This window comes from Petromyzon marinus, chromosome 48 (assembly GCF_048934315.1).
Source record: "Petromyzon marinus isolate PM22_M1 ecotype Great Lakes invasive population chromosome 48, UKy_Petmar_22M1.pri1.0, whole genome shotgun sequence".
Taxonomy (NCBI): domain Eukaryota; kingdom Metazoa; phylum Chordata; class Hyperoartia; order Petromyzontiformes; family Petromyzontidae; genus Petromyzon; species Petromyzon marinus.
Window position 1 is genome coordinate 10,040,194 of NC_133714.1, and position 24,680 is coordinate 10,064,873.

At 48.1% G+C, this 24,680-nt stretch overlaps 1 protein-coding gene across 3 annotated transcripts; it reads right to left on the minus strand.

The window, feature by feature from the left end:
- Positions 1-2,125: 2,125 nt before the first annotated feature.
- Positions 2,126-24,472, minus strand: LOC116952822 (protein FAM3C-like). Of its 3 annotated transcripts, none has more exons than XM_032972512.2 (10): positions 24,228-24,471; positions 17,147-17,207; positions 15,534-15,632; positions 15,067-15,096; positions 12,804-12,927; positions 12,396-12,454; positions 10,876-10,926; positions 10,093-10,177; positions 8,687-8,813; positions 2,126-7,651 (listed from the first exon to the last, which is right to left on the minus strand). In XM_032972512.2, exons 2-10 carry the CDS (start codon positions 17,160-17,162, stop codon positions 7,562-7,564), a joined length of 681 nt encoding a protein of 226 aa, XP_032828403.1. In that variant the 5' UTR covers positions 17,163-17,207; positions 24,228-24,471; the 3' UTR covers positions 2,126-7,561. The 3 variants fall into 3 exon arrangements, with proteins under 3 accessions (XP_032828403.1, XP_032828401.1, XP_075930641.1); XM_032972510.2 differs by having other exon boundaries at positions 12,804-12,930; XM_076074526.1 differs by lacking the exon at positions 17,147-17,207 and having other exon boundaries at positions 12,804-12,930; positions 24,228-24,472.
- Positions 24,473-24,680: the final 208 nt, after the last annotated feature.

Consider the following 24,680-nt stretch of genomic DNA (forward strand, 5'->3'; position numbering starts at 1 on the left):
GAAATGGGTTCCCCTTCGCCACCACCAGGCAAGCCAGCCGACGTGAGGCTGCCCGATACCAGCCAGAAGCCTCCTCGCCTCCGTTGACCGAGAAACCGTAGCGCCCCCTCCTGATACGCCTGAGGTGCGGCTGTCCACGTTACACAAGACCCATTGATGTCCCGCGGTGTCATGGAGCGGCACGGGTCATGGAGCTTGACCTACATTTGTCTCCGCACAATTTCAGAGAGTGTGTGTTTATAAGTCCATCAGCGATAAGCTATCCAATCCATGTATACGATACACTAACCGGCAAAGCGCTGCACATATTCAATAATTCAATTACTGTACAATGTTTGAAGATTACGATTGTTTACTTCGAAAAGCCTCCTCATTTGGTCTGAACTTTTTTTTTTCCAACAGGGTTTTTGACAAGTTTTGTCGGAAGGGGGCAATGTTGCTGCTGCTGCTGCGTGTAATTCCGATCGAGTAATGTGCATGTCCTTTTCCACCACTGGGATATTTCACCAATAGCAGATGCATTAGGGGCCGTCCATAAACGACGTCACGTGATTTTGGACGATTTTTGACCCGCCCCCCTCATCGCCACAAAAAAGTCAGACCCCCCCCCCTCAAATATGACGTCACAAAGCTCTGCCCACCCCCCCCCCCCCCAAAAATAAAACATGCTTCAAATCTAAAGCTTTCGTGACTGCAATGATTCATCTTCTTTGGTTCTTTCGGTAAAGTCACGTAGAATGAGAATAAAATAATAAATTGATAAAATAACACAATATTCTTACGTTTCGGCCACAACACCTGATGAAGGCCGCTTGTGTTGTGGCCGAAACGTCGTGAGAATAGTGTTATTTTATTTAATCAATTTATTATTTTATTCTCATTCTACGTGACTTTACCGAAAGAACCAAAAAACATGCTTCAAATCGCTTTAAACTATTGTCATTGTAGTGCGTATTTAATGTGCCGCTGCACTCTGTTGGATAAAACATTAAAAAGTCTATTTAATTAAGTAGAACGTGTTGTCTATATTTATTTTAAAGTTGCGCATTTTGGTGTGACGTCACATTTCTCACCCCCTCCCTCTCTCGTCACAAATGTCTGACCCCCCCCCCCCCCCCCCCGGTGCGTGACGTCATTTAGGGATGGCCCCTTATATACTTTTTAGCTGTGGGAGGAAACCCATGGAAAACAGGGCGAGAACAAACTGCGCGCAGAAAGGTGCCCGATTCGGGAATCGAACGCAGGGCATTTTGTGTGAAAGGCTCGAGTATTACCACTGCACCCACCTCATGCTTGACACTTTCACACTTGCTATTCCCGTGCAGTCTCCCATACAGTAACTTACCAGACTCGAACCAGCTGAGCTTCTGATATCTGATGAGACGAGGTGGATTCAGCGTGGCTTGCTCATAGGCATTACAGCTAAATGCACACATCATCTGGGACAGACCATGTAAAACAGAGCGGAGATGTGCTCCCACATACCACGGGGATGACAAAATACTCTTTGGTGCTTTCGGTAAAGTCACGTAGGTAGAAAATATAAATAAAAAAATCACGACGTTTCGATCGCAACACAAGCGGTCCGTCCTCAGGCGGAAAAAGAAACAATCCAGCAGTGGAATTGCTGAACCAGCGAGAGAGCTGTTACAACAACAAGGGGTTATTTATAGAAATATATTTTTTTCTGCCCGAGGACGGACCGCTTGTGTTGCGATCGAAACGTCGCGATAGATTTTGTTTTATTTTATTTTTCTATCTACGTGACTTGACCGAAAGGACCAAAGAGTATGGGTTCCTGCAGTCACGAAAGCTTCAAATCAAGAATGAAGATAAAATAGGTACCACTTTGTGGAAAGTCACCGGTTTTCCAGTGGTAAAATGGGGTTATGCTTTCGGAATGGGTAATTTCCACCACTGGCTCAGGGTCACCCAGGGAGGTGTGCCAACCCATGCCCTCGTGACGAGCAGGGCGACCCACCAGGCAGCCGATTGACATCTCCAGTGGAGGTCACCACCCAGTGTTGTAAATTCCACATTCCTATGGCAGGATCAGTTGTCTGGAATGGGCAGGACTATCTGGCTCACCGCGTGACTTGTAGTAAAAACAATGGTACACGTGACGTGCTGAAATTACCTTTACTTGCGAAAACAAACACGACCTTTAAACGTACAACACAGCACTCAAACGGCAATGTGCAAATTACATGACTATTTACGTAGTATAAATTGAACAATTATGTTTAAAAGCCAATTCGGTAAATGCTAGACAATTAAGGTCACTGCGTACCTGTATGAAATACAAACACTTGTTTATAAACTGATCTTACAGTCAAATATAAATATAATTAAAGGGATACACATCGCACACATTACACAGGCAGCAGCTGATTGATAACATTATTTTTCATTCATCGGCAGATTTGCGTTGTACCTCTGGTGTACCGTGTCTATAGTATACATCAGGATTGTTAAACTCAATTTGTGTCCATTAGCGGTAACCTCATGGCGAATAAACGATAGAAATAAACCGGTTGTCGATTTGCCGCAAACATCAGTTCAAGTTTCTTAAATGGCCCCTGCCGCCCCTCAACGCAGCAGTAGAATTTGGTTCGCTACAGCGAGTCGATCGGCAGGTTGTGTGTGGTAGGGTCAACTCGGCCCGTGAGCCACACGATCACCTCTTTAAATAAGTATGGTAGAGTATCAATAAAGTTGTTAATTAAACCATACAGGGCTGCTGTGTACACGAGTTTGAATTTGTGTATAACTGGAGGGCTTTCCGATGAGAAGCACCCTGCGGTATTTCTGTGTGGGCTATGTTCTTACCCACGGAGTACATGCTTTTAATTGTATTCATTAAACTATTTTATCTGAATGGAATATCTCATGTCCAAGAGTTCCCAGGGTAATATGATAAGCCTCACCGAGTACAAATGTCTTGCACAAGTCTTATCGAACATGATTCATCTACTCAGGCCGTGACGGTGTGCAAAACTTAAAGAAAATAAAAAGGACTTATTATTTGATCGTAGAGAGGGCATAAAATGTGATCGGAGTGTTACGAGTTTTTGCCAAGTGACGGGAGTTGTCGAGAGCCCCCCTAGTGGGGAATTTGATCCACAGAATCAATACGAGATGAGGCCATCGCAAATCAGAGTGGGGTAAGGCTGCCCAGGGTGCGATGAGAGGGTGGAAAGAAACGTGTTCCCCAAATATACGAGTTTTCTTTCATCAGTGCCTCACATTGGCGATGATGATGCTGTTGGCAGGGATTGTTACTCGATTAATATTTACCACAATCACACGAACTCCACCAGCACGAACAAATGTGAAGCCTAGGTGTGTGGTGGTCAACTGCGTTCTCTGAAAATGCTCTTGAAGCATTGGATGTTGCCGAACCAACCATAATTTCCCATTAGTCAACTCTGGACATCATCTTTCCGCATTGTATAGAAATCATGTGGTCATCATATGGATAAACCGTTGCCATCATGAAAAGTGGAATTTCCGGCTAAGTCACCTATGGGCATTACGGAGAACCACATTGCTCACTCATGCAAGGGGACATCTTTTTAGATTGACTTATTGTCAAAAAATGCATTTGAAAGTAACACTTTAACTTTTCAATGGAATTTTAGCCTGTGATATTTAATTAATAGATCGCAACACAAGCGACGGTCGCTTGCGTGAAACGTCGTGATCTATTATTAATTTTCTACCTACGTCGACTTTACCGAAAGAACCAAAGAGTATGGATTCCTACAGTCACGAAAACTTCAAATGAAGATTGTCATATTTAACGTGAAAGTTATTTTATAGATCAAAGAAAAAAGTTATTTTCCAATGCTCAAAAGGTCTTCTTCATCACGAGCACGAGCCAGCGCCAACAAAATCCACATTCCCATGGCAGCAGAGAGGCTCTCCACAAGATGAGCAATGCAAACCTAAGTAAGTACGCATTTTTTCCCTCTCCTGAAGGATGGTCGATTTTGACGACCCGTGACTGAGATCCGAAAGTTCCAATTGTGGTGCTAGGCGATTTAACCAGTGTCACCCGAGAGCGTAGTGTATTGTTTTAATATTCTAAATAAAAAATATCGTACGTAAATTCACACACTTATGCAGCACTGTGCGGGGAAAGTGGCATGAATGAAGTTAAAAACAAAGCACCATTTACAATGCCGTCAGCCCAAGGCTCGCGCGCGTTTAAGCAGCATCCTCGCTGTGCACTTCGAGACTTCCACGACAGGCAACCTTCACAAAATCAACTAATTTACTTTCATCAGCGTCAGCATATTGCACTTTTTTTTAGTACACTTAATTCGTAACTTCCGTGATTTGACCTTTCGTACTTTAAAAGATGCTACCCAATATAAACGAGCGTCAAAAGAATATCGATACGTGGCGATGCTGGAGTTGGAAATCCGCATCTGTAAATAAAAGCTATTGAATCACCACTCACCCTGGGTTTGCAGCTACAGGTAGGGGGAGTGCTGCACCGACTGAACTGGAGCGGATCCCTGCAACACGCACTGGGTGCCGTGACGCCAGGGTCACGGCAGGAGGTCACGGAGGGAGCTTACGGGGCCACCACCTAGCGAGTAGAGGGCGCTGCAGCGGTGAAAAGTCACATGGCTAGGAAGTAAAATAATTTTGCTCAACTAGGCTTCATCTCATCCCATGGTACCACACAGCCAAGGAGAGCAACTAAAACAATACTTGTTTGCGTTTTGAGCTGCACCTATGCACCTATTCCTATACCGACGTGTTTAGTAAAAGGCACAATTTCACACGGGGCCTTAAACCTCACCGACTGTCTCATGGCAAGGAACTATGGGTTGAGTTTGTACCGAAAGTGCGTTCTTGCACAACCACTAAAGGCTGCGATGAGGGCAGTGTGCGTGGCCCTTCCAACCATTTCTACATTTCCAACCAAAGCGCTTTGGAAGGAGACGGACAACACAAATGATGCTACATTATTTTCTGCCCTGGCACAGCTACAGAGGCCTACCCACGTGGGCGCGAGCATGTGCTGCTGCTGCTGCTCATGGAGCGGAAATACAAAAAAAATCTTACGCAGTTTTGTTTCATCTTTCTTCTCAGCTACATTCCAAGTGCCATCAGTCTCATGCCATGCGATGAAATCACTTTCCAGCGCACCCAAGAGAACGGTGCAACACTTCTGGAGTCAAACCAATATCCCTCGCTCAACACAAGGGCACTCCCCTTATGCGGTCTATAAATATTGCCCATTCCATGACAACCAAACCGAAACGTGTATTCCCCGCGTGGCATTGCGAGACACGCCAAGTTTAACAACGCGAAGGGCTTCTCGGTTGTCTGCGGCGAATGGGTCGAGACCGTCGACACGCGACACTCGAAAGCCCAGCGCCATCAGCGGCCGTCGAACGCCGTGTTCGTACCAAGACCCTCCGTGGTGTCGGCTCTGCGGCTCAGACATGGCCACTGCGGTCCCGCCGAGCCAATCGGGGCACCTTACGGCAATGGAGACGCCGGTTCCCTTTGTGCGGTCACGCGTGGTGGCGGGCCTCTGTGTCGAAGCTGATGCCGAGGCAGCGAGAAATCCTTTTCCAATAAATAATCACCACAGAAAGCAAAATAACACTGCGCGGCGCAGCTCGCACAACCATTAAGCCAACAGGAGGCAAACGAGACATCCAGGAAAGCAGCGTGGGCGTGCGCCCCATCGCTACACAACGTCCACACGAAGGAGCGGGCAGGGCGGAGAATAGAGCGGCTCGCCCTTCGCATAGGAACCGATCCCGTCAGCGGCCGCCAATGGCTTTAAACCACGTGGACAAAGGGAGAGAGAAGTGCGATACCTCTAGAGGTAGGTTCATTCGGCATTCCGAGGAAGGTGTTTAGCAGAGCTTTGCGGTATAAATATATATGCAAGTACGATTGAGAAACAGCGTGGGGCAGGGGTGGCAACGCAGTGGCAATACTCGCGCCTCACGGCAACTCGGACCTGGGTTCAACGACCGACTTGGATGCCTTTGTGTGACGTTTGTATGTTCTTCTCCTGCGCTGCAAGGGTTTCCTTCTGGTTCTCATGGCTGAAAGGCCACGCAATGTAACTGGTATTGACCAAACATACCAATGCTGAAAAATAACCTGAAAATAAATGGATAGAGTTTGCACATACAAGCATGGCCCCTGAAAAGATTATTGATTAGTGAGACTGTCCTGAGTGAAAGAGCATCATATTCATAATAAAAATAAGATTGGGCTGTAGCAATCTTGACGTTCACTTTCAGGCAGATAGCAATGAAATTCGGGGAATATCGCAAGGATCTTTGGATTTTTGTTGTTGTAGACTTTAAGCAAGCATAGATCCGTTGGTAGATAGAGAACGGGGGATATCGATGTTAGGGCATTTAAGATAAGTTGAGCAGAGCGGCTTAAGAACTCGTGTGTGCCATCGAGGAGAGACCGACCGAGTGACTTGCACTAAAAGCCGGCGTCAACAGGCGTCCGTTTTCACCGGTCACCCGCGTGTTCACCGAACCACGGACAAGGTCGCCGTGAAGACATCTTGGAGAGCGCAGTGGCTCAGACGGATAGCTGGGAGACTTGGAGCGTGTAGATGATGCAAATTTGGGAGGTTTGGTCGCGAGGACCTCGGCTGGGACTTTGGAGCTGCTCAAGGGCTCTAGAGACGGGGGTCTCGGAGTGAGCTCCCCGCAACTACGTTGTTGGCAGTGATGCTGCTGAGAAAGGGGGCCCTTGCAGCACCTTCATCTCAGGTTGTCAGCAGGAAGAGAGAGCGTGGAGGTAGTAGAGGACTTTGTGGATTTCCGTCGGTTACATAAGAGGTGTGAGGAGCTCAAGCTAAGTATTGCACTATACGAGTTGGGTTTTAATGGAATACGTAAACCGCTTTGATTTTCACCAACGATATAAACTCCTACTTTAAAAAAAAAAACAGAGAAGATGCCCTATCAGAGATAGACAGGATTAATGTGGACGTTGCTATAAACATCTAGAAAACCGGGCTTAAAGATATTCACCGTACGTGTATAATTGCACATGGAGAATTCTAGGAATATCCTGGCAGGAGAACGTTCGCAACGTGGACGTTTAGAAAAGAACGTGGCAAGAACGTGGCAGGAACGTGGCAGAAAAGAGACGGGGGGTTATATTCAGAAAGAGGAGGTTACGGTGGAGGGGACGTGTGGGGGAGGAGGGCAGGTCGCTGAGACCGGCATTGGAGTGGTGTCCACAGCTCTGCGGTCAAGGGGAAGCCCTGAAGCCCCCCCCCCACCCCACCACCCATCTCTCTACAGCCCTGGAGGTGGTGGGTGGGGTGGGGGGTATTACAGGAGCTGGCTCTGCTGCTTGGGTGTTGGTTTCAGCAGCTATGGGATGTGGCAGAAGTGAGCAGCGGAGAGGTGCAGTGGCATCAGCTGGACTGGCCGTGAGAATCTCTCACCAGCCAAGGGTCCCCCCCCCGCCCCCCTCTCTCTGTGGCTTGAGCACTGCCATTTCCTTCACGGTGGTTCCTCATCACGTGACCTTCACAGCAGGCCTCCTCCTTTCAGTTCTCCTTCACGGGAACACAGCCCTCAAGCTCCAGGGCTTCGGGCCAGCCTTCGTACTTGTTTGTGTCCTGGTTGTTCCTCACATGCTAGCGGTGTCACGCACAGACGGAGAGAGGAGGCACACGCGAGTTCAAGTGGCGAGACGGTGAACATCTACACTGAGCGCGTATGAATTGGGCAGCGGGGTGGCATGGGTTTGCTCCAGGTTCTCCAGTTTCCCCCCCATAGCTAATGAAACGACAAGATGCAACTGCTATTGGGCAAACACCCCAAAGCTGAAAAATAACCTGCAAATTACTCAAGTGGGATTACATACAAGCAACAACACTGCAACCCCCACGCTCACCAGCTCCACCCCCCACGCTCACCAGCTCTACCCCCACGCTCACCAGCTCCACCCCCCACACTCACCAGCTCTACACCCACACTCACCAGGTCTACCCCCCACGCTCACCAACTCTACACCCCCCACGCTCACCAGCTCTACTCCCCACGCTCACCAACCAGCTCCACCCCCCACACTCACCAACCAGCTCCACCCCCCACGCTCACCAACTAGCTCTACCCCCACGCTCACCAGCTCTACCCCCCACGCTCACCAGCTCAACCCCCCACGCTCACCAACTCTACCCCCCACGCTCACCAACCAGCTCTACCCCCCACGCTCACCAGCTCAACCCCCCACGCTCACCAACCAGCTCTACCCCCACACTCACCAACCAGCTCTACCCCCACACTCACCAACCAGCTCTACCCCCACGCTCACCAGCTCCACCCCCCACACTCACCAGCTCTACCCCCACGCTCACCAGCTCTACCCCCATGCTCACCAACCAGCTCTACCCCCCACGCTCACCAACTCTACCCCCCACGCTCACCAACCAGCTCTACCCCCCACGCTCACCAGCTCAACCCCCCACGCTCACCAACCAGCTCTACCCCCACACTCACCAACCAGCTCAACCCCCCACGCTCACCAGCTCAACCCCCCACGCTCACCAACCAGCTCAACCCCCCACGCTCACCAGCTCAACCCCCCACACTCACCAACCAGCTCTACCCCCCACGCTCACCAGCTCAACCCCCCACGCTCACCAACCAGCTCTACCCCCCACGCTCACCAGCTCAAATGGGCTCTTGGCGTAGATTCCCTGAGCCCCGACAAACACCCAGCTGTCCCGGAACGCGAGGCTGTTCACTGCCGTGCTGCCCAGATGGGACAGCAGCTGACGGGCCTCCACGCTGAGCCTGCACAGAAACAATTCACACCACCTCACTTTGCTTTAGGAAGAGTATTTGTTTGCATGGATTATACAATGCGACTGGTATTGGTCAAACATCTAAATGCTGAAACATTACCTACAAGTTACTCAATTTGGATTACAACACAGCTGCAACATCAACCCCAACCGGGAAAGCTTGGAAGGACCCTCCTGAAAAAGTCTTGAGACTCAGTAAGCCTTTCTTTTGTAACAAGCATAACAATAAATGTATTAACAATTTGCCATGTCATGCATGTCTGTGAAAAGTGGACTGACAGCCGAGATAGAAAAACATCTGCAAGCATTTGAAATGAAATATTACCCTAGGATCCTGAGGATTCATCTAAATAAATGTTATCAACGTGTAATAGCAGATGGTGTTAAAGAGAGAGCGTCTCTCTTTAACGCCATCATGAAGATGAAACTGCAATGGTTTGTCCGTCGCATGAGAAGCAACACCCACTTCTTGAAAACGGTGCTTCACGAGGCAGCGGTAGAACGAGAAAAACAAAAGACCTGGTTCGGATGATGTCATGCAGTGGAGCAGAGCAACGCTACCGGAGCTGCTCCATCACAAGTCCCAAGACCGCATGTCGGAGGATACCGACGGGTGGAAGCATCCTGCAGGGCGCCCCAATGATCGAATTGTGCACGGGAACAGTAGGAGTCATAGTCATCATAAAGTATCAAGCGTGCACGCAATGTTGGCTTCAAAGACGAGATACGGTATTACAGCTTCTACAAACAGCGGACCGTTTCCGCGGGACGCTACTCCCTCGCCGAAAGAGACCACGGTGATTGGGAAACCGAGAGTTGTGAAATCTAAACAGCACTGGGGGACGCTGTCCACTTCCTTCGCAATTACATGTTAGTTTCGTGCTATTATTTGTATGCTTGTTACCAAGGGAAGGCTCACCGAGACTCAAGACTCTTGTTTCAGGAGGGGTCCTGCCAAGTTTTTGCGCAAGGGGGAGAGATGATGCTGCTGTGTGTATCCCAACCGAGCAATTTGAAGATGTATTTTTTGTTTTTACATTGGAATGTTTGGCCAATATCGGTCACACATTGTATGTTTTCTTAGCTATGGGAGGAAACCGGAGAGCCCGGACGAATAGTATACAGAACAAGGGGAGAACAATACAAACTCCAAACAAACAGGCCGCCGAGTCGGGAATCAAACAAATACCCTTCTTGCAGTGAGGGACGAGCGTGACCATGGCACACAAGTGATGTGTGTCACAGCGGTGTGGCGAAGATGATCTTACTTTGTGGCCCCATCATCGAAGGTGGCCACCAGCACAATAGAGCCACGCTGGATGGTCCTCAGAAACTTGAGGAGCTCCTCCACGTCTGACACGCGAAAGCACACAGACACAGCGAGCATGCGCCGTCACTCACGACGCCTCTCCCTGCTCAGTCACGCCAGTGGGAAGGGCTTGATGAAGCAGCGATTTGATAAAGGCCTGAATATTCACGAATTTTCCAAGTCCGATTAATTCCTTTTACAATTAATGATCCGTGGGAGTAAACTACCTGGGCACCAGTAGCGTACAACTGGACAGCATTCGCGTGTTAGAGAGCTTTGTCCAAATCGGCGTTCCTGCAATATCATTTCTCACGACGTCACAATTATCACAATATCAGTTTCCCACGCATATTATAACAAAGCTTGTTAACCCAGCGAGGCCTCAGCGAGCTTCAAGCTTCTATTCAGGATTTCGCAGAGGGGGCGATGTTGCCACGTGCAATCCCAAGTGAGTAATGCGCAGGTCATCTTTAAGCAATGGGGTGTTTGGCCAACGCCAGTTAGAATGCATGTCTTCTTTTAGCTAGAGAAGAAAAAACTGAAGGACCCGGAGGAAAGCAATGCTGAACAACAGAGGGACAAACATACAGACTCCACACGGAGAGGTGCCGAGTCAGGAATCGAACCCTTGCGCTTCTTGCCGCGAGGTGCGCGTGTTACCACTGCACCGCCACCCTGAAACTGTGCGCGATGTACCGCGGTGTTGCCGCATCATGCAGACTTGTGCATCCTGCGCACTCACCGCCCGCCCACATGTCGAACGTCCGCACGTCGAGGAGGGCTCCCGTCACACCTGCGGCGGGGGGACACAAGCATCGCACTCGCTTACGGAAAGAGAAAACAAAACACCACAAGGAAGCAAAACCATGCATATTCATGGATTGTCTAACCATGTAAAAATAGCATTTGTTATGGGAAGTGTCCAGCAGCTATTGACAATTACGATACCTTCCAAGCCACGTGTTAAGGTGGCGTGTGACATCACGCGTGATGACGGTGCATGGAAGCGTGGCACGCACATGGCATGATTAAGTTGATTTACACTGGTTTTTTTTACCATCAAGTTGTAGTGTGTCCTCCCAAGTCAGTAATTTACGGGTAATTTGTTGACATTGGGATGTCTGGCCCAATACCAGTTACGTTGAGTGCTTTTTGTAGCTATGAGAGTAAACCAGAGAACCCGGAAAACACGCGGAGCAGGGCAAGAGAACACGCGAGCTCTACACAGAGGCACCCGAGTCGGGAATCGAAATCAGCCCCTTCTTGCTGCGAGGCACAAACGTTGCCACTGGGCCACCCTTTCACCAAAAGCTCATGCATCAACGCTTTCACCCTTAGTTGGAAAACACAGCAAAACTAATTGGTGGTGCTTCATTATTCAAGTGATATCAAAGCACGGCACTGCGCGAGCAGTGCGAAACTGCTGGCATAAACAGCAACTTTTAAATTTGTCTCTGTAGTCCCATCTCACAGCCCCCCCCCCGCCCCCCGGGCTGCGACCACCTTGCGTCTGGAGATCGCCCAGAGTGCGTCCAATTTTCACTGGGTTAGCGTAGACAACTCCCAGCATGCACTGCATATCACAACGCGATAGTCGTGCCGGCTCCCACAATGCACGACACATAACGAATTAAATACACGTGTGTTGAACTTCTTTCGCACCGTACGTAGGGCAACCGTGAAATGCATGTGCAGTGACATCGGGGATGTCACTGTATGGTGCCGGCCGGGGAGGGTCGTGGCATGCGACGTTCCTACGTCGCGGACAGCACCGGGTGAGTTTGCTGTGTGATGCCGGGTTTACTACAGCACGGCGTGCGATGCACCGTCATCGCGTACACCCCGTACATGGGTGTAGTACCAGCCCTAGCGGGGTTTGGTGAGCGCTGGTATAGCACGGGCACCGCGCATAGCGTGCAGCGCGGGCTCCCACAAGGGGGAGCGGGAGAGTCACTTCGTTTTACAAACTGGAAGCTCTACGTCCTACGAGGAGCATCAACAAGTGGCCGGGACCCGAGTGAGGGTCCGACCCTTCGTAGCTGTAACTCCTCCGTATAGTGTAGTTAGCTGGGTGGTCACCACCCTAGGCTGTATCTGGTGAAGGGGCAGTTACCCCTTTGTGTATTACGTGTTGATATAATAAATGTGTTGCCTCGTAAGAATAACGTCTGCGACTCAGTTGGACTCGCTACACGTTACAGTTGATAATAAACCACGAATACCCCCGCAATGTAAGCGCGTGTTAACACTCGCACAACTCACCATTAACCACAGCAAAGTTGAGGCCTCTCCCCACGTTATTTTTTATGCTGCTCATCAGTCTGAGAGACACAACAGGGCACAAAAACAACAAGGGCTCGTGCTCGGTCATCAATGAACAGAAACACGATGCTGAACAGGTTTTTTTCAGACCGCTGCCGAGCGTTACCACCGGTGAACGTCCAGCGACTAGGCAAGTTACGCGAAGCGACATCGGTCGTGGTGCGGCAATCCCTTCCCTACCGGTGCCTCACGGGGAGGCATGCACCGACGCGTGCGTCGCAAAGCGACCCCTGCTCAATATCCGCAACGGGGCTGCATCCCCCCCCCGCCACCGGTGGCGGCGCTCGGTTCTCACGGCGCGTGTGTGCGTCTGCGCAAACGCGAGCGGCTCGCTCTGCCGGGCCTCACACGACGTCCTCGAAGCAGATCTTGGGCCCGACGATGCTGGCCGAGCCGCTGACGACCCGGAAGGAGAAGTGCTTGTCGGGGCAGGGCTCGGTGAGGCCGCACTTGAAGCGAACGGGTCGGGGCGCTGCTGGAAAGGGGGAACACGGGACAGGTCCCCGGCTTCGCGAGCGGCTCGGCAGAGCGGCGGCGAGCTCCTCAAAATGCTCAGCAGCCCCGTGTCGCCAGGTCAAGGCAACGGTCGCAGCGTATATTTTCTGAATGACATAAGCCTCGCATCTTTTCTGGAGAGCCGTGGTTGTTTTTATGAATTCGTTGCAATGTGCAGTGATGCTAACTTTATTCAGGGAAATACTGGTACGCAAAATAAAGATTGATTGATTTTGATTTGACAATGGCCAATGTATTCATCAGAGTGAAACGGCAGCGCACCGATTGGCACAGTGCACGATGAACCTGGAAAGCTGAGTTTGATTCCTGGCCACACCTAAAAGTCAGTGGCGAATGATATCTGAACTGGTCCCAGCTCCCCCTTCTCATTAATCCACACTGACCAGCATGGTGAAGTATGGTCAAGCACTATCATTTATATTGCAGGCGACTTCTCGTCAAAATACTCGGAACTCTAAATACTTACAGTGAGGGAAAAAAGTATTTGATCCCCTGCTGATTTTGTACGTTTGCCCACTGACAAAAAAAATGATCAGTCTATAATTTTAATGGTAGATTTATTTGAACAGTGAGAGACAGAATAACAACAAAAATCCAGAAAAACGTATGTCAAAAATGTAATATATTGATTTGCATTTTAATGAGGGAAATAAGTATTTGACCCCTCTGCAAAACATGACTTAGTACTTGGTGGAAAAACCCTTGTTGGCAATCACAGAGGTCAGACGTTTCTTGTAGTTGGCCACCAGGTTTGCACACATCTCAGGAGGAATTTGTCCCACTCCTCCTCTTTGCAGATCTTCTCCAAGTCATTAAGGATTCGAGTCTGACGTTTGGCAACTCAAACCTTCAGCTCCCTCCACAGATTTTCTATGGGATTAAGGTCTGGAGACTGGCTAGGCCACTCCAGGACTTTAATGTGCTTCTTCTTGAACCACTCCTTTGTTGCTTTGGCCGTGTGTTTTGGGTCATTGTCATGATGGGATACCCATCCACGACCCATTTTCAATGCCCTGGCTGAGGGAAGGAAGTTCTCACCCAAGATTTGACGGTACATGGCCCCGTCCATCGTCCCTTTGATGCGGTGAAGTTGTCCTGTCCTCTTAGCAGAAAAACACCCTCAAAGCATAATGTTTCCACCTCCATGTTTGACGGTGAGGATGGTGTTCTTGGGGTCATATGTAGCATTCCTCCTCCTCCAAACACGGCGAGTTGAGTTGATGCCAAAGAGCTCCATTTTGGTCTGATCTGACCACAACACTTTCACCCAGTTATCCTCTGCTTTCTTGAGCAGGGGGACCTTGCGGGCACTGCAGGATTTCAGTCCTTCATGGCGTAGTGTGTTACCAATTGTTTTCTTGGTGACTATGGTCCCAGCTGCCTTGAGATCATTGACAAAATCCTCCCGTGTAGTTCTGGGCTGATTCCTCACCGTTCTCATGATCATTGCAACTCCACGAAGTGAGATCTTGCATGGAGCCCCAGGCCGAGGGAGATTGACAGTTCTTTTGTGTTTCTTTCATTTGCGAATAATCGCACCAACTGTTGTCACCTTCCCACCAAGCTGCTTGGCAATGGTCTTGTAGCCCATTCCAGCCTTGTGTAGGTCTACAATCATGTCCCTGACATCCTTGGAGAGCTCTTTGGTCTTGGCCATGGTGGAGAGTTTGGAATCTGATTGATTGCTTCTGTGGACAGGTGTATTTTATACAGGTAACAAGCTGAGATTAGGAGCACTCCCTTTAAGAGTGTGCTCCTAATCTCAGCTCGTTACCTGTATAAAAGACACCTGGGAGCCAGAAATCTTTCTGATTGAAAGGGGGTCAAATACTTATTTCCCTCATTAAAATGCAAATCAATTTATAACATTTTTGACATGCGTCTTTCTGGATTTTTTTGTTGTTATTCTCTCACTGTTTAAATAAACCTACCTTTAAAATTAGAGACTAATCATTTCTTTGTCAGTGGGCAAACGTACAAAATCAGCAGGGGATCAAATACTTTTTTCCCTCACTGTATGAAATCACAATTGGAATTATCCAGTTGCCAAACCCGTGTAGGTAAAAACCCAAGCAGTTGAGAAGTAACAACGTACTGCCATTTGTTGACTGCGATGTCACTTGATCTGTAAATGAAAAGAGAAACAAGACAAAGGTGAAGATAACCCCGGTGAGAACTCCAGAGACTAGGATATTATCATTTGCAAAGGTGACCTGGGACAGCAAAATGACAACAATTTGTGGTGTTTTAAGGTTCGATTTCAACTGCGTGACAATTGTACAATCTGGCAGAGCAAGGGAAGCGATGGCAAGGTGTGTGTTGGCATTGTTCATAATGACCTCTTGACCTTGAAGAAGGTGGTGGGTGGTATAAACTGTGACTAGTGCCAAGTGCACGAATGAAAGGAAGTATGGATGATAGGGTCTCGGATAAGAGGAGTGTTCTTCAAGTTAAATGTTCAGCGTTAAACGCCGAGACTCGGCGTCGGTGAGCTCAGGAACGCCGTCGCAAGGCTTGCGGTGTCACGTGCTGGTTCTCGCGCGCACCTGCGGCGAGCCTCACCTCTGCGAAAGCTGGCTTCCAGCCGGATGTCCAAGAGCTGTGTGGCCATGTACCACATGAGCAGCACGGTGGTGGTGACCATGGCCAGACGCACCACACCTACGGCACAGCCAGCGGGCGCACGGCAGGGGGGTAGAGTCACACAGCTGGCAGTGAGCGATTCACTCTCCCAACGGGGGCATTCATCCTACAGGCATGGAAGCCTGCATCTGCACATGCGATAATTTTTTCAAATTACTTATTTACCCAGGAATAACAGAGTACGGACACTCTTTTGAAGGAGGGTCCTGTATTGGGGTATTTGGCCAACACGAATGACATTGTAGGTTTTTTTTCAGCAATGGCAGGAAACTGGAGAACCCAGAGGGAATCTATGCGGAACAGGTTTCAAAACAAACACAACCCAGAAAGGTTCCCCAGTCAGGAATCGAGCCGAGGTGCTTCTTGCTACGAGGCACAGGTGTTACCCACTGCGACATCCTGCCGCTCAGCGAGCCCGAGCGGGAAGTAATGAAGCACGTTTAGATGTATGTATGTCCAACTTCTAGCCAACCATGCTAATCGGAGGTGAGTGGATGACGCAGTTTCCTACCTCGGATCCCGGCACTTGCTCCCAATCCATTTCGAGTCAAGTACAAGAACCCTCTGCGCTTTCAATGCCCCTTTTTACCTTGCCCCTCCCCTTTCATCTCACTCTACTCCCCACCACGTGCTCTGCGCTCCAGCAAAGCAGGATATATACCAGAGTAACAAGTCAATCTTCATTCAGTGGGAGGTTGCTCATTTTCCTCTGCTACCTGTGTGTTCTGAACCTCCCCCCAGCCATCCATGCTATCAACTATTTAATATATTGATATACACCTCCTTGATTAACCTTTATAGGTGGGAGACAGCAATTGACAGGGAGGGGAAATGAGGGAGGTCTCGAGTCCGCAACATGAACAGCAGCAGAATGTCAATAGCACAGATCACAGAGCAGCAGCTGACAAGACGGTTGGTTGATGATTCTGTCAATCTTCTTTGGTTCTTTCGGTAAAGTCACGTAGAATGAGAATAAAATAATAAATTGATAAAATAAAATAACACAATAATATTCTCACGACGTTTCGGCCACAACACAAGCGGCCTTCATCAGGTGAAGGGACGTCGTGAGAATATTATTGTGTTATTTTATTTTATCAATTTATTATTTTATTCTCATTCTACGTGACTTTACCGAAAGAACCAAAGAAGATGAATCATTGCAGTCACGAAAGCTTTAAATCGAGATTCTGTCAATGTTTTGGTTGCTCCAGCAGGTGTAGGGTCGTAGAGTGAGATGAGAGGTAGGAGTGAGCATATGGCGGAGAAGTGAGATGACATGGGAGACAATGGAGAATGTGCGGAAGGGAGTAGAGTGATAGGACATGGGTGAGATTAGGAGTGTATGTGATGGGGAATAATGTGAGATGAGGAGAGGGGAGAGGCAGATAGGGACGAGTCCATGGAGGGTACTGAGAACGGCGAGGGACTCTTGTAATTGACAAGAGTGGGCCGGGAGCCAGTGGAGGGATCCGCGGACTGTGGCGATGTGGTCTCACGGCCCCGGCGAATGCGTGTGAACCCCGTCGCACCTCGTAACCTCATCATTCTCGGTGCAGCAGCAGAAACCGTTCCCTTACGACGTCGCTCACGCTGCAATGGGACACAGAGACACCCACACCAAAGTGTGTGAGTGTGTGCGTAAATGCACACTTGGTAGGCTTTGGTGAAGCACTCGTCTGTACATGATGGGAAAATCTATCACAACGGAGCAATCAATGCAGGCTGGAAACGAACAGCGTTAACACACAAAGGAGTGCAGCATTGCACTTACAAAACCTTGCAGTGAGGGGTGGGGAATCATCCGATCAAAGGAAACGTTTCATGTCGTCAGAAGTGGCAATTCTTATTGTTGTGTATGACAAAGTGAATAACAATTTAGAGATGTATATACACGTTTGAGAACCACGTGACTGTTTCAGGTGAAGCTGAATGAACTGCTCCTGCTGCCATACTTCCATTGAATTTGCAAAGTTGGCGCTGGTTCATAACGCGCTCCAAGATTCGACGTTCACTGAATGGTTCACAATGCGCTGTGTGTTTTGGTCAAGGTGTCCGCAGTCGCATTTCGGGCTTCCTCTGTTTTTTCCACAAATGAAAATGGTGACCTGACCTAGCATTGTGGGTCGTGCAGATTGGTTTGTTGCTTTTAGTCCGTACCAGGTGGCTCAGCGATGGGAGGATCCTATATCAGATGCTTGTTTAGGTGGGGATAAAAATAACAGAGGCGTGCAAGAGCGGGTCACATGAAGGCTTTAGTAGGCCTGATGCGAATCAGTTTGGGAGATAGTTGGTAGTCCTGCCAGACAGAGTCCAGAGTTCCAGATGGCTACATAACGTGAACTTTACACCAATTAAATTTGGCACAAGTAGTGAATGAGACTATATAATAAATCAGCAAATAACTTTCTGGAAATTCTTTCCAAAATTGTAATACGTTAATGTTTCCAACGTGTGTTGTTTTCTTCTTCTTGGCTGATTTATCCACTGCTGCCCAGACATTTCTGTGGTTTCCACCATAAATCGAACATTTAATTGCCAAAAAATAAAACACTAATATAGTAGCAACGAGCGTATGCTGTTATGTAACCAGTATGTCTGTATTGCGCATTTGAAAATCAATGTTTTATTTCAAGTTATATAAATGTAATGATTTGACCCAGACAAAATCTTCCGGAATGTGCCCAATCTCGTCAGACTTTGGAAGCTAAGCAAATTGGAGCCTGGATAGCGCTTGGATGAGTGACCACCAGGCACACAAACCCAAGAGCCTTCATATCGCTGGACAGCAGTTGATGTCATCGGTGCGGTCTGAAGAGAGCATCTCATTCAAAAGTACAACAGCCGCGTGTTTTGCGTTTTGATCGCTGGCCTGCGGTGTGCTCGCTAATTATAGCCTGCACATGAGAAACAGGTTATGCGCATGCAGGACAGCAATTATCATTACATAGGGGACAGGTTCTGTACAGGATTATGAATCACAGCCCAACACATATATATGTAAAGCCATCGTAGAGTATTCGTGCTCAACCGAGCATGGGGCAGTGCTACCTCTGTCTGCAGCCTCTGAATCAGCAGCCGAAATTCCACATTACTATGTCGAGTGCCAAGAAAAATCTGAGATATATTTCGTGAATGAGATCTCCTGTGTTCTGAAGGGTTCGGTTGTGTTTGTATCGTCTGGTTTTGTTTCGTCGTATTCTATCAAATGTGCATTGGTATAAATTTTGAATAATTTATTTATACACGTAATATTCAAAGCATATACAATGGCCAAAATAATGATGACATGCCAAGCGACTAAGACCTTGGAACCACACCATTTAACGCCCCTCATTGAGGGGGTTGCTGCTTCTGCGGTCTCCAAATTCCTCCTTCGTAACAATAAATAATAATACAGCTCCGTAAGTCCACTGACAGATGACCATACTTCATTAAGCAGGTCCGTGGCAGATTGCCGAAATGGAGAGACCGAGAATGATGTCTGAAATATATTTGCGATTCATTTGCATTAATAATTGTACATAATTTTGAATCACAAATGGATAAATACAAATTAAATCGGTATGACTTGCATACAGTTAATGTGCTTGAAATGCACGAGTCTGCTCTTACGCTGCTGATTTCCGTTTGCTCCAGCCATCAAACAGCCAAATGTCTGGTTTGGCAACAGCCCAACACAATAATAATATACCAATAGGCAAGTTAACGTGTCCCCGTGCTCAAACAGGGCATTGCTTGTGGTAGCGCAGAGCCAGTGGTAGAAATCCCACAACCAATGGAGTGGCCATAAAATAGCAGGTGTGCTGACAAAAGAGCAACGAATAGAGTTGTCTCCATATTAACCTGTGGGCAGCAGGAGGCAAATCCAGCACAATCTATTGTTGTAGTGTACTTGTGTGCTCTTGCACCTATGCTCCCCACCTTATCGTCAAACAACCCTCACGGCACGGGGAAGGTCCTCGCCCAGCGTGCATGTATGTTGAACTTCTCTTGCAGCGTACGTAGCCAACCGCGCTAATTAGCAGCGGTGGGCAATGGTTTTAAAATTAACAGCACTTACGTAAGCGTATTTACAAGAATGAACATGCCTTGCTCTTTGCAGTGCATCCTGTAGGGACAATACATCTACACACAACACACAAGTGGCTTACATTACTGGGGGGGGGTCGCTAAAGGCTAACAGATTGACTTAGTAATAATAGGGTTTTCCCCCGTTTTTCTGGCAACAAGACCGAAACCTTTTTACAAGGATTCATGTCTGCATTAACCACAATACCTGCAGTCAAAATGCAAACAAAAAACATACTATGATAATATATGCATTGTCCTTGAAACTGATTGGTCCACACCAAGGGACGGCTTTCTTTTGAGCCTCGACACAATTGGTGCTCGACCAGATGACGCCAAGTACACTACAAAAGGCGGTTAATGCAGACATGAATCCTTGTAAAAAGTTTCAGTTTTGCTGCCATAAAAAAGGGGAAAAACCCTATTATTACATTTTTGTACTGGCAAAGGAGGTCTAATGATGTAGATTGGACTTAGCCCAAGAGGTGAGGTTTCAGCGGTCTACAAATGCTGGCCTGCCTCTTACACATGGGCCCTCGGTACCCACCCGATATGTACACGAGGGCCCACGGTATCTGCATCTTGCCACTCAGAGGGCGCTGGGGTGGGTCCTGCACCACCACCACATGTCCCTCTGGCCCTCCACCCAAGTTCACGCTCCTTGGTGGAACGCCACAGTTATGGTTGCACACAAAGCCACTCTACTGCCCCCACCCCCCCCCCATCCAACAGGTGCCGAAGCAGGTCATGTTGCTAGACAATGTTCTAAAAGTGATAGTAACGTTTAAATACGTAACACAGCGTAATCCGCTTCACAAGGACAGGCATTTTTTTTTATATTGCGGGAAATGGGAGAGAATTCCCAAGTGCAGCAGTTCAAGGAAATAATCAGAAAGGGAAGTGCTGTGACCTACAGTATGGCGGTAAAACGCAGTAGAGATGAGTCAACAAAGGGTGTATGGTGGACCGACCGCGTCGTCAACACGGGTACAAAAATGTAACGAGTGAAATGTATGGGAAACGGCAACCATGGAAGTGGGGATAGAAGAGAGATAACAAGACGACTGACCGCTCGTGAATCGGTGTGTGCCGGATCAAGCCACCGGTTCCCATAAACGTCACTCGTTCATTTTTGTTCTGCGCATGCCAAGGATCCGGTCTATCATCCATACTGTGTTCAACCACCAGTACCACTGCAGGTCACAACAACACACTCACTCACCCACCCACTCACACACTGCATGTGACGACAATTCTCTTTCTGCTTCTTCCCTTGCACTGCTCTAATTGTCAATTCCCTATCCTCGTCTTGTTTCCCAAGTTCTGATAATAACCTTGTTAAATTCAAGAAACGTATTAACTCTCATCGATTACGTTACGCGGTAACATCAGACGACGTTACTGATTACTCTTTGGTTTTTTCGGTAAAGTCACGTAGAAATAATAAAAAATAAAATTATATAATAGCATACGACGTTTTGATCGCAACACAAGCAATCATCATCAGGTAGAGGAAACACATAACCGCAGATTATTCCCAGATTATTCCCCCTACTTAAAGTCTTAAGTAGGGGGAATTAACACAGATATATACCAGGAGATACAGAGAGACGGAACATCACAAAGAAATCAAACAGGGTTTAGCAAAATTTGTAAACTATATAACGCAACACAGACGGTCGGTTAAAACACAATTAACGCATGGTTTGGTTGAATTAGCTGTTTCAAAGGTTGTTAAATTGTAAGTTAAGTGTGAAATTTAAGACAGTGATAGACAAAATCAAGTTCGACGTTACTGATATAAACATCTACATCACTGTCCTACGAACAAAATTATGAGTGAATAAAAGGAACCGGGGGCCATGGTAAACCACTATACTGAAAATTTTCGAGGTACAAAGCATGCTGGAATTTATGTTATGCTGTTAAAGAAAGTTTTTTTTTCTTTGCATGAATGTCTCGTGTTGGTTAATGTTTGCAGTGTTGCTAACTCCTTAAAAGCTGGTCACCAAACCTAAAATATCACTGCTATGTCACCAGACGTGTCGAAAGTCGTGAAGAGTTGCATCCACACTGATGACGCTATGTAACACAATGTTTGTTCCTGGGTAGTAAGTGTTATTTCGTAATTGCTTAATGCCTAAAAAGTATAGAACATGCCTATTATTCCCCACAAACTTTCCTTTCGTGACCACGACAGTGATATTTAAAAATTTATCTTTTTTCAATGAGAAAACGGGCGAATTTGTGTTTTTTTCGTTCACATAAAATCAGAAAAAACCTACATATTAATCAAAATCAACATGTATTTATACTAAAGTAATACAAAAATGACTACAAAAGATTTAGTAGTTTATCGAGATTTACGATTATACTGTAAATCATTTTCACGAATCAGCCCCCAAACGTAGCCTCCCATCATGTTCTCGTTATACTGTCCTTGGTAGCGGCATTCAAAGTCTCAGTATATCCTGGTGGAAGCGCTCGCCTTGCTCCTCCGAGTACGCTCCCATGCTCTCCTTGAATTTATCAAGAAGAGCATCAAGGATATGGACTTTGAGGGACATCCTACAGCCCACTGTGCTGTAGTTCTTCACCAGTCTCAACCAGCTTCGCATAGTTTTCGACCTTGTTATTGCCCAGGAAGCCACGAACCACTGCGACAAAGCTGGTCCAAGCAGCTTTCTCCTTACTAGTGAGCTTCTTGGGGAATTCACTGCACTCCAGGATCTTCTTTATCTGTGGTCTGACGAAGACACCGGCTTTGACCTTTGCCTCAGACAGCTTAGAAGTCTTGAAGGTACTTGAAGGCTGCCGACTCCTTATCTACAGCTCTGACATATTAAAATTTTCACTTAAAACTTTCGTGACTGCAGGACTTCATATTCTTGGTTCTTTCGGTTAAAAAAAATAAAAATAATACAAGCCCGCTTGTGTTACGATCGAAATGTCGTGGATTTTTTATGCTTTAATTATTGGATATTTATTATTTTATTATTATTTTTCTATCCACGTGACTTTACCGAAAGAACCAAGAATAACTCTGACACATTGTTTCACGAGGCCCAATTTGATGTGCAGTGGTGGCATCAGCACCTCCCGGGGGTCCACCAGTGGCTCCCACTTGACGTTGCTCCTCCTCCCCACAGAGAACTCGGTCCGCTGTGGCCAGTCCCGCCTGTGGTAGTGTGCCTCGGTGTCCACATCTTTCGTAGTCATTTTTGTATTACTTTAGCATAAATACATGCAGACGCACGCACGAATTCGCCCGTTCTCCCCATCGAAAATAGGTACATTTCAAAACATCACCGTCCCCGGTCGCAAAAGCAAAGTTTGCGGGGAATAATAGCCAGTTTCCCCGTACTCTTGGGCATACGAAATTAGGAAATAACACCACTTAGTAACCAGGAACAAAAAACAAATGGTTACATTGTGACCATTGAAAAGCTTTGCTGGTCCGTCTACACTCTACAGCCAAGTCGTCTCGTGCGGCTGGCCACGGATTCCCGTGTCGCCCACAGGCACTGGCAGGGACGGAGGCGAGACAGTGGCTTGGCAAACACCGCCACCTCTCACGCGGCTTGCACGATGTTGTATATTATAATACACATCACACAGCAACGTATATCATAGTACAAATACGACAGTGCTACATTTCACATTGCACGACACCTAAAGTAGCCGTCATTGTACATTGAACACTTACGGTATCAAAACGTATGATAATATGACGAGAGTACTTTAAGCTGGGCTTAAGGCCTGGATAGTGAATGGAACTTCTTCTTCTTCGTATGGTCGATGTTGACATCGTAAAGCAACAACTGCGTTGAGGTAATTCCGTGGGTTGCAGTGGCCTCGCCGTGATGACGCCTCCTCCCTTTGTGTTTGCCAATCGGCAAAACCAGAGTCGTGAGACGTGCCACGGTGCTTGTTCTGACCGAATGAACGACGGTTAGAAAAATCACGACGTTTCGGCCACAACACAAGCGGCCTTCATCAGGTGAAGGGACGGGGCTGTCTGGAGGACAGCGCTGGAGTGGGAGAAGCCACGCTTAGATCACGATCACAAGCTTAAAGGTCGTGATCTAAGCGTGGCTTCTCCCACTCCAGCGCTGTCCTCCGGACAGTCTCGTCCCTTCACCTGATGAAGGCCCCTTGTGTTGTGGCCGAAACGTCGTGACTTTTTGTTATTTTATTTTCACCTACGTGACTTTACCCAATAGAACCAAAGAGTATGGATCCTAGCAGTCACGAAAGCTTTAAATCTAGGACGGTTAGAAACATGCGAACAAATCGGTTTCTCACGGGGATCTGTAGCGCCTCGGTGCTGCCCTGCCTGTACTGTACGTCTAACCGCCTCCGCCTTCACAAACCCGCACCGACCGCCGTGAAGTCTGGCCACAACAACCTCGACGTCCCACACGCAGCGAGACTTGACTGAATGGGCAGCCACTGTACTGCTGCAGCACTTGAGACCGTAACGCACTGTACAGTACAAGAGCAACACTGTACAGTGCTGCAGTACACGTGACAGGTTCGTACCTTGCCCGCCGCGCTGCGAAGCGCGGGCGCTCCCCCTTGTGCGGCTGCTGCTTCCCCCGCTGCTGCCGCCGCCGCCGCTGATGTTGTTGCTGCTGCTGTTGTTGTTGCTGCACGGGGGCCCCGCACTGCCAATCGCTCTACGCTACAAACCCCGCCGCTCCATCTCCTCCACCTCCTCACGTGGCCATGGCGACGCCCTGCGCGCGACGTCACTTCCGGAGGCGCCTCCCCCCTCCACCACAACGAGCGGCCTGCTGCGGGGGGTCGCGAGGGGGAGGGGCCCAGACAAGGGGCGGAGCTAATGCACGGGGGAAGGAGGGGTCGCGGTAGGGGGAGGGACTAAGGCGAGCTGTCAATCACCGACCTCGTATGTCGCTTATTGTAATCGCACGCACGCCAACACAGCTTAATTCCCGGCCAGATGCGACGCGCAAGCTCAACGAGACCTCTTCA